Below are 13,264 nucleotides of genomic sequence, written 5' to 3' on the forward strand. Positions count from 1 at the left end.
GCCATTTCTGTATTTTCTGTACATTTTATAACCTTTTATTGCTACCACTGTATCATGAAAGGTATTATCTAAGTGATTTCTAGAGATTGTCATCTGTTCCTAGCAAATGATTGATTTCATGAACCTACACATGTTAACGTGGGCTTTTTTGAGAACTTTTCTTCTGGGATGCTTACATGTTTTCATTGCTTTACTGGGAAGCTTATCAGAAGTAGATATTCACATCTTATTTATGTTTGTGCAGGGTGAGCTGCACACAGTGGACTTCCTACTAGGGCACACCGCCTCAATGCTAACAGTATACATCCGGTTTATAGGCACATGATTACTGGATACAATAGCTGTAGGATCAGCAGAGGTTAGCTGGAGGAACATAAATTAGGAAAATTTCATTGTGTCTACCAATGCACCTGGTATAATGTACATTTGCTGAAGCATTATGACAACTCAGTGTCACAATGGTAGAGATTAACTGAGCTGGGCTTGGGTCATTGATAAGCCATTGTCTCAATGCAGCTTTATAATACTGTGTTTCCAAAAGGTATTGAAATTGTCAATGAAAGTTACACCCATTGAGCTGCAATAATCACTTAGCCAGTTGTGAAGAGAAAGAATCCTGCTAAAGCGCTCAATGCCACAATTCAGAGAGGGCACAGGGCCAGATATGATGGGTCTTTTATTAGTGTCTAGCAGGGAGTTAGTCAGCTCTAAAATCCAGTTTCAACTGCCCTTCATAGTGTCATTAAAACCCACATGGACTATGAGAGAATCGATTTCCATGTCCTGACGTAGTACATTCGGGAGCAGTTTAGTAATGCCATTTACTTGAGCTCCGTGATAGGACATTGTTTTTGCACCAGGAACAGTCATATTTCTAACCATGGAGCTGCCCAAAATCATGGCTGGCGAGAAGGACGAGGATATCTGTCCACTCCCATGTTTCATTCACAGGATTTAGAGAACCCTTTCTGGACAGGCAAGAGGCAGAATAACTTGAGCCCATTGCTCCCGGGACTGGTGCAGGCCTCCGACAAATGAAGAATCCCCGCTCAATCCAGAGCAGGGACGGAAGGTTGCCAACGTCGACTTCGAAATCGTAGTAGTAGGCACTCCGGCCGCAGACACAGGTACCCCCAGCGACGAAAGTGTAGGAAGATCAGGCTCCAGGACGGTGAAACTACTCGTTGTTTGTATCTGTATCTACAGCGCTGGAAACGTTCATTTCCAATTGCAAAACTCATCTGGGACTAACTTCATTAGCTTGATGGCTAGCAGCTTAGCGGCTCTGTTAAGCAGGCTGTCTGTTAACAGGGATTCCAGGACAAGAAATAGAGGTCCCAGCTGTTAAAAGCTTACCGCGTCATGGAATACATGCAAAAACAAGTTCAGTATTTATATTTAATGAATATTGGTCATGTTTTAGTGAAAAATAACAAAACGAGTGTTTCCTGCATCGTGTTGAGCCGCACACTCTGATGACGTCACTTGTGTTCCAGGGATGATCGAGAGGAATACAGGCATGAGCTCGGAACGTTTCTCTAAATCAATACCCCTTTCTTTACTAAAACAACAGTGTGTTTTCCCTTGCCTGCTCACTCAAGGGAAGTTTTTCTTCTTCTATTGTATATTGTTGTTCCCCTGGTGTATGATGAGACAAATCTACGTTTCAGAGATTGTATCTAATGGCTCTTGATAAGAGACCAGTTCATGTCAGCTTTTCCCTTAAATGCCTGCTAAGTTGTTTGTTAAACTTACCACCACTCACTTACTACAGACAGGGAAATACATCTGGCAAGGTGGTCAATATGGAGAATGATCATGTTCATCTACAGCCATTATTCTCTAGAAAGGTAAACGAGTGATTGACAAAGATAAATGTGCTCTTTGTCTTTGTCTGGACCCTGTGGAGTGAATTACCCCTAGCACACAAATCAGCCTTTCTCCTCTTAGTCCAACCCAGGTCAACTACGTGACCTTGGTGAACAGCATCTGAGTAGTCGGAAGGCCCTGGAGGCCCAGAAGGCAGTAGGGTCCGGAGTTAGAGGAGGATCCACATCAGATCAGTCCCTCAGGGCTAATGTGTTGCAGGGGCTGGTTTCGTTAGCTGGAGCCATGTGCAACCTGTATTAGTGAAACTGATAAGGGGTCAATATGGAGAGCCGGTTTAGGCAGTTGTATAGAATCACTCCCGGGATTTGGTAACAGATTTTAAAAACACACAGGGCAGCCGTGACATCAGTTTCAATCAGGAAGCTATCCCCACAGGACAATGGGGCACCTTGAGAAACTCAATGTGATCACCCCCCCCCACACACACACACACGCACACACAGGCCATTGATGATCTGCATGCACACTCTCAGGCTACTTGCAGAGCTAAATAAGAATAAGAAAGCCAAGAAGAGAAGGAGGAGGAGGAAGATGATGACGGTGAAGAAGTTACCGTGAGGGCCAGGAGTTTGCCATAGGTCAAGTGTGCGGGGATGTGGTCTGGCTTGGCTCTCAGGGACTCTCTGTACCAGTGCGCGGCCTCAGTCAGCTTGTTCAGTCTCATGTAGGCCTCTCCTGTGAGGGGAAGTGAGGCATCAGGTCAAGGTTCAGAGGTTAAGGAACCACACGTCTTCCCATTGTCTTACTAAGGAATCAAATGACAGCTAGGGAAGTCATGCAGAAAGGCCTGCCATTACTTCAGTGCACTTTGAAACCCGATACCAAACGGGTGTTTTATTAGCTAAAGGACCTTTTACTAGGACTACGGTCATAACAAAATCGCAAAGTAAAGGACGGCTTTTGAATTTGTCTGCATCAGTTCAATAGTGTCCCACTAAAAGCCTAGATCGGATCACAATATGTTTTATTAATATCCTCTATCCTATAACAAACTCCTAATACCTGCTCAGCAACAATCCTATAAAAATAGTCATCGAACTAAGGTGTATTTTCAGATCCCCCATGTGTTAGTTGGATGGAGTTCTACGGGATGTCTAAAGTAAGTCTAAAGTCAGAGTAAGAGAACAGACATGGGCCTGACTCAATCCTTTAATATGACTGGCCTGAGCTGATTGTCTGATATGTTGCTGATGACATGTGTAGAAACACCCTTCCTGATTCTTCAGACAGTGTTACCTCTTCCAGCCTTGAAGACTTTACCCTCACCTGAACAAACAGTCCCACTTTTTTTCTCTATAACTGCATTTCACGACACAAACCAAAACAATGCTTTAAATGTAATGATCACAGGAGTAATACTGGGATAGGGGACGTGACTGCAATAAGTTTCACATGAACTTGTAACAGGGGTCTTATATATATATTTTTTTTGAGAGGAGGGCTAATTGAAGCTAGATTATAAATTGGGGATTATGGCAAATCATTTCCACTGATAAGAAACAGGAGAGAAACAACAGGTGGCTGGTGATGAATGTTGACCTGCTGACCTCTGAGACGATCAACAGATGTCCCGTCCCCCCTGTTCTTCATTAGCAATGGCCTGTAATAGACCTTTTAATATACCTCGAAATACAAGGTACTCAAGCATGTAGTGGTATCAAATATAAGACCCCAATTCCATTTTTGCTCATGATAAGGATCAGAGTTCCTGCAGTCTTTTGTAAGCAAGTATATAAAGTATCCAAGGAAAGCCAGCTTTATGCTGGAGTAGATATCTTTCAAATTGTTCTGCATAAGCAGAAGCATTTACTGTATGTCCTAGTTGGGTTACAGAATACCTAGACTTAATTTATTTCCTTTCCAGCAGCTAATATAATACTGTACATTGACTGTTATGATTATGATAAGGGCAACATGAGTCGCTTTATCTACATATTTGTCAGACATGGTGTAACGCAGAGCTAGTAACAGCAGAAGACTGAGTGTGGTGAAACGGGCTTTGTGCCTCTCTGGTCTACCATTAGATTCAGATGGAGGTCTATGAGGAAGCACAGACATGGACATAAAATACTTAGCGATACAATTTCCAAGGAGTTGAAAATCACATCTAGTGGAACATTCCATTGCCCATTTGAGCGGAGGGGGGTTTTGGCAGATAAAGACCCAATTTTGACCCAGACTGCCATGTACACTGACGAAAGTTCCCCCTCTTGAGAATGACAAACACAATGGCAGCACCCAAGTGAATTGGACTGTAAATAGATAGGAGCAGGTGCACCAAACATTTAAACGAGCTCCTCAGTAATGTAATGTAAAAATCAGCTGCAAGAAATATGGGAAAATGCCGCAACATCCACCCTGCTAATGCCCTTACAGCTTTCAAACTTAGGGAGGCGATTTGCTAATGATTTCTCAGCACCTCCGTCAAGCTGAATTTGACTCCACTGGTGAATGTACTGTACTAAGGGGGGTTGCTGGAATTCAACAAGATGAAGAGTGAGAGCAAGAGAGGGAGGGAGGCAAAGAGAGACTGAGAAGAAGAAAAAAAGAGAGAGAGAAGACAGAGAGTGACAGAAAGAGAGAAAGAGTGAGTAAAAGAGTGAAAGAGAGCCAGAGGAACAACATGGGGGAGCCACAGAGAAGGACAAAGGCATGTCAGCAGGCCCATTGAGTGACAAGAGTGCTAGTAGAATCAGGGGTTACTTGAAATTGAAAATTATTGCATTTTGAAATCAAAAGTCACAATTTAGTCTGCAGCTGCTTTCACATGACTGTAACACGAGGAGCGAAGTTATTATCGTTAACACGCTGTGGAAACCTCAACATCGGGGCCTCAATGGGAGCGTTGAGCTGGAGCCACACACCCGACTTTGATGCTGATTTACACGTCCAATACTGGCTTGAGATTTATAAGACGTTATGAAAACATAAGCACCTCTAAAACCAACGGCCTTAAGCAGTCTACACTCTGCTACACAAAAACGGGCTAATGTGTAATGCTTACTGTAAGCATAGCTCAGCTGACGAGCTCAAGTCCCTGGCCACAATCAATGCAACTCAATCCTGTGACCCCCTTCAGGTGGAATAAAGTTCAACAAACTCAGCCAGAAGTGCATGGACCCAAGCTGACAACCAACAGCTGACACAATGATTACAAATGTACCCCACACCTCCAATCTACCAATCTTCTATTTCATTCCTTTTTCTCCTACGCTAAGCTTGTGTGTTTAGTTTGAGAGAAAGATAATTGCCACTTACCCATCATGTTATAGAGGCTCTGAGGTGCAAATTGTCTTGGCATTTTCTGTATTGCTTCTTTATACGCGGAGAGGGCCTCCTATGAATGAATAAAACAAAAGGAACCATCCGTTAGGAACGAGGAGCCAAACATGCCAGGGCCACAAGGCATTTGTCTACTGCAGCCTGGGCCCTCACAAGCTGAATGGAAGCATGGAATCAGAGGTCACTAAGAGGTGGTTAAGACTTGGTGTAGGAGAAAGGATCTATCCTCTCCATGACATGGCCAGTCAGAGAGCTAGTGCAGTGTCACACAGCCTCTCTCTTGCTAAAGCCCAAGGCAGTGATTCCCTTTAGGCTCTGTTAGTGGGTAGGCTTAGCGGAGTTGCCAACAACCGGATGCATCCGTTTTTCAGGGATACAACTAATTCAACCTAGCTTCCTCATCTGCTGAAAACCAGATTCAGGAACTCCACTCAGGCGTTTTCTTTTACGCCTGCTACGTTCGGTTAATTAGTGGGTATACTAGTGTAGAAGGTCAGTGGGTGGTGGAGCTTTTCTCCTGACAATTTCCACAATCTCAGAACGGATGCACTTTTTGACCTGCTTGTATATGATTAGTGTGTGTGTTCCTGTGAATACGTTTGGTGTGTGTCTCCCTGTGTATGTGTGTGTGTGTGTGCACCCCTGTCTGCTTCCCTTTCCTACCTCCTGGTGCCCCTGCTCATGGAGCAGCTTTCCCAGATTGTACAGGCAGCTGGTGACAGAGCTCTTGTGTGTGTGGGGGTCCTTCAGGTTCTCGTCAGGGATTTCGGCGCAGGTTAGGAAGGTCCTCTTGGCTTCGTCCAGTCGCCCCTGGTTCATCAGGACAATCCCGGTGTTCAAGTAGGCGGCTGCAGGGGGGAACGAGAGACATATAGGTGATCTATTACGTGATCAACATGCAGCCAGAGAGTAATTAGGCTCTATGGGCTGAAACTAGTCATTATGAAAATTCTTTCTGAATAAATTGGCCAGCCACTGATGATCAATTGGCTGCCACATCCATGGGGTAACAATACATATTCAACACTCGTGGAAGGGAGTGTATGGGGTGGTCGTGGCTCCACCAATACTGTATACATCGGCATCCCAAGATGAACTGTATGCTAGACTAAAGTTCGACCTCGTCCCTATCCTCAGTTCTCTCTGTCCTTCATCCATCCAAAGTGAACTGGTCTAATCAACAATCCTTTTGTAGGAATAAATGTCATATATCCCCCTGGCTTGAGTGTTTCTGAAGATAGTTTCCATAAAGAATGTGTGTCTGAAAGAGAGAACAGTAGGAATGGAACTGGATATCATTAGAGTATTATCATGAAGCTGCCACTTTGGAATTGTTCATGAACAGATTCTACGTTGTACCAGCTGCCAGCTAAACACTGATTATGGTACAACCTTGACAAATGACTTTTATTATCTGACTGATTCTCATACCGTCACCTCCAATACCCCCCACCAACGCTTTAGGTAACTCATTAATTTAGTTATCGGCAGTAACAGATAGGATCATTGCATAATGAACGAGAACTTCAAAGTGTGATCATCATCTGATTACATTCATAATTATTAATTACACTTTGGGAGACAAAGGAAAGGACTCCACCGCTTGGCGGTGATCGGTTAATATAGAAAACTATAGGGGAATAATTTAGCACATGACCATTGGAGGATGAGAGTGACTTCTGCTAACCAGGCAGTGTGACAGCTGAACCTTACTGATACAGTAATGAGCTAGCAGGAAGCATGTTTGAAAGAGTTTCCTCAAGGTAAGACTCAATAAAAAACGACCACCATTAGGGGATAAGGAGAGAAGGGAAGAGATGGAGAAATGGACAGAGGGAGAAATGGAGAGAGGGAGAAAGGGAGATATGGAGAAATGGAGAGAGGGAGAAAGGGAGAGAGGAGAGAGGGAGAAATGGAGAGAGGGAGAAAGGGAGAGATGGAGAAAGGGGGAGAGGGAGAAAGGGGGGAGGAGAGAGGGAGAGATGGAGAAAGGGAGAGAGGGAGAAAGGGAGAAAGGGAGAAAGGGATAGATGGAGAAAGGGAGAGGGAGAAAGGGAGAGAGAGGGAGAGGGAGAAAGGGAGAGAGGGAGAAAGGGAGAGAGGGAGAAAGGGAGAGAAAGGGAGAGATGGAGAAAGGGAGAGATGGAGAAAGGGAGAGATGGAGAAAGGGAGAGATGGAGAAAAGGAGAGATGGAGAAAGGGAGAGATGGAGAAAGGGGAGAGGGAAAGATGAGAGGGAGAGAGGGAGAAAGGGGAGAGGGAGAGATGGAGAGAGGGAGAGAGGGAGAAAGGGGAGAGATGGAGAGAGGGAGAAAGGGGAGATGGAGAAAGGGAGAAATAAATACAATTGTGGATAGATGGAAAAGGGAGAAAGGGAGAAAGGGAGAGAGGGAGAAAGGGAGAAAAAAGGGAGAGATGGAGAAAGGGAGAGAGGGAGAAAGGGAGAGATAGGGAGAGGGAGAAAGGGAGAGATGGAGAAAGGGAGAGATGGAGAAAGGGGGAGATGGAGAAAGGGAGAGATGGAGAAAGGGAGAGATGGAGAAAGGGAGAGAGGGAGAAAGGGAGAAAGGGAGAGATGGAGAAAGGGAGAGAGGAGAGAGGGAGAAAGGGAGAGATGGAGAAAGGGAGAGAGGGAGAAAGGGGAGATGGAGAGAGGAATTCATAATAAGACAAGTAATATTTGAATCTTTTGGATGGAGAAAGGGGGAGAGGGAGAGAGGAGAGAGGGAGAAAGGGAGAGATGGAGAAAGGGAGAGAGGAGAAAGGGAGAGAGGGAGAAAGGGAGAGAGAGGGAGAGGGAGAAAGGGAGAGATGGAGAAAGGGGAGAGGGAGAAAGGGAGAGATGGAGAAAGGGAGAGATAGGGGAGGGGGAAAGGGAGAGATGGAGAAAGGGGAGATGGAGAGAGGAGAGAGGGAGAAAGGGAGAGATGGAGAAAGGGGGAGAGGGAGAGAGGGAGAAAGGGAGAGATGGAGAAAGGGAGAGAGGGAGAAAGGGAGAGATGGAGAAAGGGGGAGAGGGAGAATGGAGAGAGGGAGAGAGGGAGAGGGGGGAAAGGGAGAGATGGAGAAAGGGAGAGCGGGAGAAAGGGAGAGATAGGGAGAAAGGGAGAGATGGAGAAAGGGAGAGAGGGAGAAAGGGAGAGATAGGGAGAGGGGGAAAGGTAGAGATGGAGAAAGGGAGAGAGGGAGAAAGGGAGAGAGGAGAGAGGGAGAAAGGGAGAGATGGTGAGAGGGAGAGAAGAGAGAGGGAGAGAAGAGAGAGGGAGAAAGGGAGAGATGGAGAAAGGGAGAGAGGGAGAAAGGGGGAGAGGGAGAGAGGTTAGAGGGAGAAAGGGAGAGATGGAGAAAGGGAGAGAGGGAGAAAGGGAGAGATAGGGAGAGAGGGAGAAAGGGAGAGATAGGGAGAGGGAGAAAGGGAGAGATGGAGAAAGGGAGAGATGGAGAAAGGGAGAGATAGGGAGAGGGAGAAAGGGAGAGAGGGAGAAAGGGAGAGAGGGAGAAAGGGAGAGATAGGGAGAGGGAGAAAGGGAGAGATGGAGAAAGGGAGAGATGGAGAAAGGGAGAGATGGAGAAAGGGAGAGAGGGAGAAAGGGGAGAGGGAGAGATGGAGAGAGGGAGAGAGGGAGAAAGGGGAGAGGGAGAGATGGAGAGAGGGAGAGAGGGAGAAAGGGGAGTTGGAGAGAGGGATTCATAATAAATACAATTGTGTAATAATTGAATCTTTTGACATGAGTGGTCCTTGAACACTCAATCATTCATCCAGTAATGGAGGAAGCTTGTCTGTGCCCTCCCTCGCCCATTGGCAGATGCCTGGACACCTGCGCTGTGCAAACACAAGAGTTTGAAATGGTCAATAAAAAGAGGAGCGGTACTTACAAGCCAGAGTTGGCCTGCTCCCAATGGCCAGTTTATAGTAGTGGAGTGCCTCAGAGAACTTGTTGTTTTCTTGTAGCAGCAAACCACTGTAACAGAGAAAGTTAGGGACTCTCATGGCTACAAATCTCAACAGAAGTGTGTGTCTGTTAAGACTGAATAACACAACATAAGACAACTAAATGTAATACAGTGTCCTAGTAAATACAGTACTGTAAAATGAAATGCTACCAAATCTCTAGTTCTGTTCTAAACAATCTAATTCTGTAAATGGATCTGTTGAGTAACATCTAAAGCCCTTGGGGCTAGTGTTGAGTATTGACTGTGTGCTTCCTGTTGTCCTCCCCTCAGGCTGACACAGCATGATTAATAACCTACTGTCACAGAAACAGCACCCGGGGGAATACAAAGCACCATTACCTCTCTGTGAAGACCACTGATCATTAGACAGTCGTGTGTGCCGGGACAGACTGGGACCAGAAATCGGCCCTGTATTTCTAACACATCGGGCCCTTTCTTCCCCCTCGAGGCAAAAAATGGACCAGCCCATCTGGTGTGTGTGTGTGTGTGTGTGTGTGTAAGGAGAGACAGTCCTGCTCATGTATGCATACAGAGTCTATAGACACTCACAGGTTATACAGCATGTCTGCCATGTTCCTGCGGTAGTAGAGGGCATTCCTGTATGCCTGCTCTGCGTCCGCCATCTTGCCCTGGTTCTTCAGGACATTCCCAAGGTTGCCCCATGCTGATAGAGGGAGGAATAAAGTAATGGAGGTTAACATGGTCAACCAACATGGCTGCCTGCCCCTTTTGGACACACTATCACTTCCTGGGTTTACGGTTTGTTATCGAGCCTGGTCCCAGATCTATTTGTACTGTCTTGCCTGGTCTTGCCTACATAGGCTATGTTTAGAGTTGGTAAGACAGTCTGGGACCAGGCTGGTTTTGACCCTCCTCAGAGGTCATTGTGCAGGCTAAAACAGAGGGTATATCTGCTGCTACTGAACTATTGGGCTTAGAGTGAGGACAGAGAGAGTTGATGGCGCACCTGGGAGTTAGTGTGTCAAAGAGCCCAATTATTCCCTAACAGAAAAGGAAGAAAACAATGGCTCCCCCTGACACTCCATAGTAGATTAATGGCAATACTGTTAAATTGATTGCAGATTAATTGACAGGTAAATTGGGTCTTGAAATGTCATAATAGTGAAAATTATAGGAATGAATCTGGTAGGCAATTTTCAGTTGTCAAGTGGAAATGGTATATTTTATTTTCCTTGGGAAATACATCTATATCGATTACTGCTTTAACTCACATATAGAGGAAAATGCACATAGCCTGACAACCAAATTGACTGAATAGTGTTTCCCTTCAATATTTTAGCTTGAAAACTAAATCCATACAGCTTAGTATAGGCAGTTGGAATCCATCATGTATACATATGGGCTTATGCTCTTATACACTATTTAACTGTGTCTACATACAGTACAGCTGAAGCCAGGGCCCACTGGGGCAACAGTATGAGCACTGTGAACAGGCCTGTCAGAGAAGAATCATCCCCTTAGACACAGTTTCTTCTTGTTCTCCTGATGGCTGTATAGGAGGGGAAAGTAAAATAGAGCTTATAGTAGTTACCGGGTTACCTGTGTAGCATTTCATTCAAATGTATCGAGTGCTCACATATGCCAAAGGCTCCTTTGAGCTGTGCATTATTTAGTAGTTAAGGCGTCTGAGCCAGATATCCCAAAAGTCTCAAATTCAATATTAGCAAAGCCAAGCAGAGAAAAAAGACAAGAACTTTATTGTAAACACAATATTAAACATTTTAAAATAAATATGCTAGAACAGAAAATGCTCTAAGTGGTGTTACCATCCACTGTGAATTTGTTAGGTCTCTTTTACTGTGTTTTCTCACAGAACTCATTCTCAATGCTTAACGAGCGTGTCACTATTTCAGACTCACAAATGGTCTGAGGACAGTGAGCCAGGGAAGGAACGTAGCTGCTGCTCTGCTCTGTGTTGGCAGGATCAACAGCTGTCATGTCCCAGCTCTGCCGCAACATGTCCTGCCGTTACCTCTGTCCCTAGCCCGGGATCACTATCTCAAGAATAACACTAGTACACTACCAGTTATTCAGTATTATCTTTGGATGAACCTGAATTTGAATGTTTGAATATTCAAGTATTCTAGTTTCCCCTCATTGCCAGTCAAGCAGGGATGTCAGTGAAGATGCCGTCCAAAAGTAAAAAGGAGAGAAACTGTAGTCTGCCCATAGTGACGGATTTACTAGGTTTACAATGGAGGCCTTGTGTTGAAAGGTCCTTCAGCCATGATATACTGCCTGGAGAGGATAAACTGTCTGGAAGTAGACATACTGTAAACAATTTAACAGGTAGTGCTTAACACTCATGATTCCTCATGAGCTCCCGAGTGGTGCAGCAGTCTAAGGCACTGCATCTCAGTGCAAGAGGTGTCACTACAGACCCTGGTTCGATTCACAACTGGCCGTGATTGGGAATCCCATAGTGCGGCACACAATTGGCCCAGCATTGTCCGGGGTAGGCCGTCATTGTAAATAAGAATTTGTTCTTAACTGACTTATGTTTTTCTTTTTGTATTACGTCTCAGGGTACATCTGGAAAATGACACTTTCCTTCAATCCCATGAAGTCGCTATCACTTAACGTGATGCTACTTTAGGTCATACAGTCAACCTGTAAATATATTATGTGAGAATGTTAAAGTGAAGAAGGTTGTCTAAGTAGGACCTTTTTCAGGCAGCTCTAAGCTACATTATTCAGTGCAGAAGTCATGAAAGCTCATCTGACATGACACACACTAGCCTGTTGAACACCTTTTAAAGCACACTCAAGCTATGCAAACGTCACAGTCTGAGATGTTGTGTGAGTGTGTGAGTGTGTCTCTATGTGTCGATCTGTCTGTGTATTACCTTTAGCAGGGTTAAAGTATATTCCTGACTTGTAGAGCATCTCCTCGTTCTGCCAGTCTTGGTTCCTCAGCACTGTTTTAACCCCAAACAGTAGGACCAGGGTAACGCTACAGTACACCACCACAGTCCTGGAGGAGCTCCACCTCAGCCGTACGTACAGGGCCCTCAGCCCCACCGCCAGCAGCAGACAGAAGCCCATACTGGGGATGTACAGTACCCTCTCTGCTATCACAAAGCCCACGTAGAAGAACAGGTTGGTGGCAGGGAGGAAAGGGACGGCCAATAGGCCCAAGGAGAACACCACTACGTTTTCAGTGGTGGGCAGTGGAGTCCTTGTGACGTAGTGCTTTTTGGTTCCGTTCTGTGCACTTGCAGTGTGAGGCTCTGTTTCAGAGTTTGTGTGGTTGGGATCATCGGGGTGGTGGCAGCTGTGTCCATTGGTGTGGGACCTCCCGTTCCCGTTGGTTACATGATGGGCTTTTCCATTGGTCTCCTTGCCCTTGACCTGGCGGGTGCGAAGCCCAAACCAAGCCAGAAGGAGCAGTCCCACATAGAAGGCCAAAGTATGAAGGTTCCTCCAATCGGCGATGCTTCTGATCAGAGGCAGGGCGTCCATGGACCAATCGAAGCTCAGGGTGTTTGGGCACAAGAGAAGCCACATGTTGACAGCGGGCAGATAGAGGAAGGTTAGAGTCCGAGTGAGGAGGGATCGGGAGTCCCCCGCTGGGTTGTCTGAGTTGGAGAAGTTGGGCGGTTTGTTGCCCATCCAGTAGAGGCGGTAGGCCAGCAGAACAGCTCCCCAGGCAGCCAACAGCAATACACTCAACAGCAGGTGGACGTTCCTCCTCTAGAAGAGAGAAAACAACAACAGAGCTGAAACTAGGAGGAACGGCAATCGACTGGAAAGCTAGCAGCAAAGGCAAGAAAAATATTATGAGACGCTAGGGCCAAAGTAGTTTTCTGGTTGGTTGGTGATTTTTCTGACTCTTGGCATTTGACTTTGATCCAGGCCATGTTGGTAAATCGAGCATAAGATTGAATGTAATTTAGAAAAAAAAAAAATGCGAGTCTGTTATGTAACGTTGTCTGGAACAAAAGCTGTGTTCATGCACTGTTTGTCCAGCCAAGTGTTAGACTGCAGATTTAGAATGCATTGCAAGGAAAGTCAACTACAATTGATTTTATTGTTATGTTTTGGCTGTGATGTGGGGTTTCGAATACCTATGAACAGGAAGATATCAGTTAACCGTGAATGCCTTTGTTGCTGGGGC

At 45.5% G+C, this 13,264-nt stretch overlaps 1 protein-coding gene across 1 annotated transcript in view; it reads right to left on the reverse strand.

Annotated features, from left to right (window-relative positions):
• The window catches only part of LOC124034621 (protein O-mannosyl-transferase TMTC2-like), a 182,535-nt gene that overhangs the window by 31,606 nt on the left and 137,665 nt on the right, over window positions 1-13,264 (reverse strand). Inside the window, exons 3-8 of the mRNA XM_046348038.1 lie at window positions 11,994-12,840; window positions 9,676-9,790; window positions 9,049-9,134; window positions 5,836-6,020; window positions 5,149-5,227; window positions 2,444-2,565 (exon numbers count right to left, since the gene is read on the reverse strand). Of these exons, the coding sequence (XP_046203994.1) occupies window positions 2,444-2,565; window positions 5,149-5,227; window positions 5,836-6,020; window positions 9,049-9,134; window positions 9,676-9,790; window positions 11,994-12,840 (1,434 nt within the window). The remainder of the gene's footprint in view (window positions 1-2,443; window positions 2,566-5,148; window positions 5,228-5,835; window positions 6,021-9,048; window positions 9,135-9,675; window positions 9,791-11,993; window positions 12,841-13,264) is intronic.

The sequence above is a fragment of the Oncorhynchus gorbuscha genome, linkage group LG01 (assembly GCF_021184085.1).
Source record: "Oncorhynchus gorbuscha isolate QuinsamMale2020 ecotype Even-year linkage group LG01, OgorEven_v1.0, whole genome shotgun sequence".
Classification (NCBI taxonomy): Eukaryota; Metazoa; Chordata; class Actinopteri; order Salmoniformes; family Salmonidae; genus Oncorhynchus; species Oncorhynchus gorbuscha.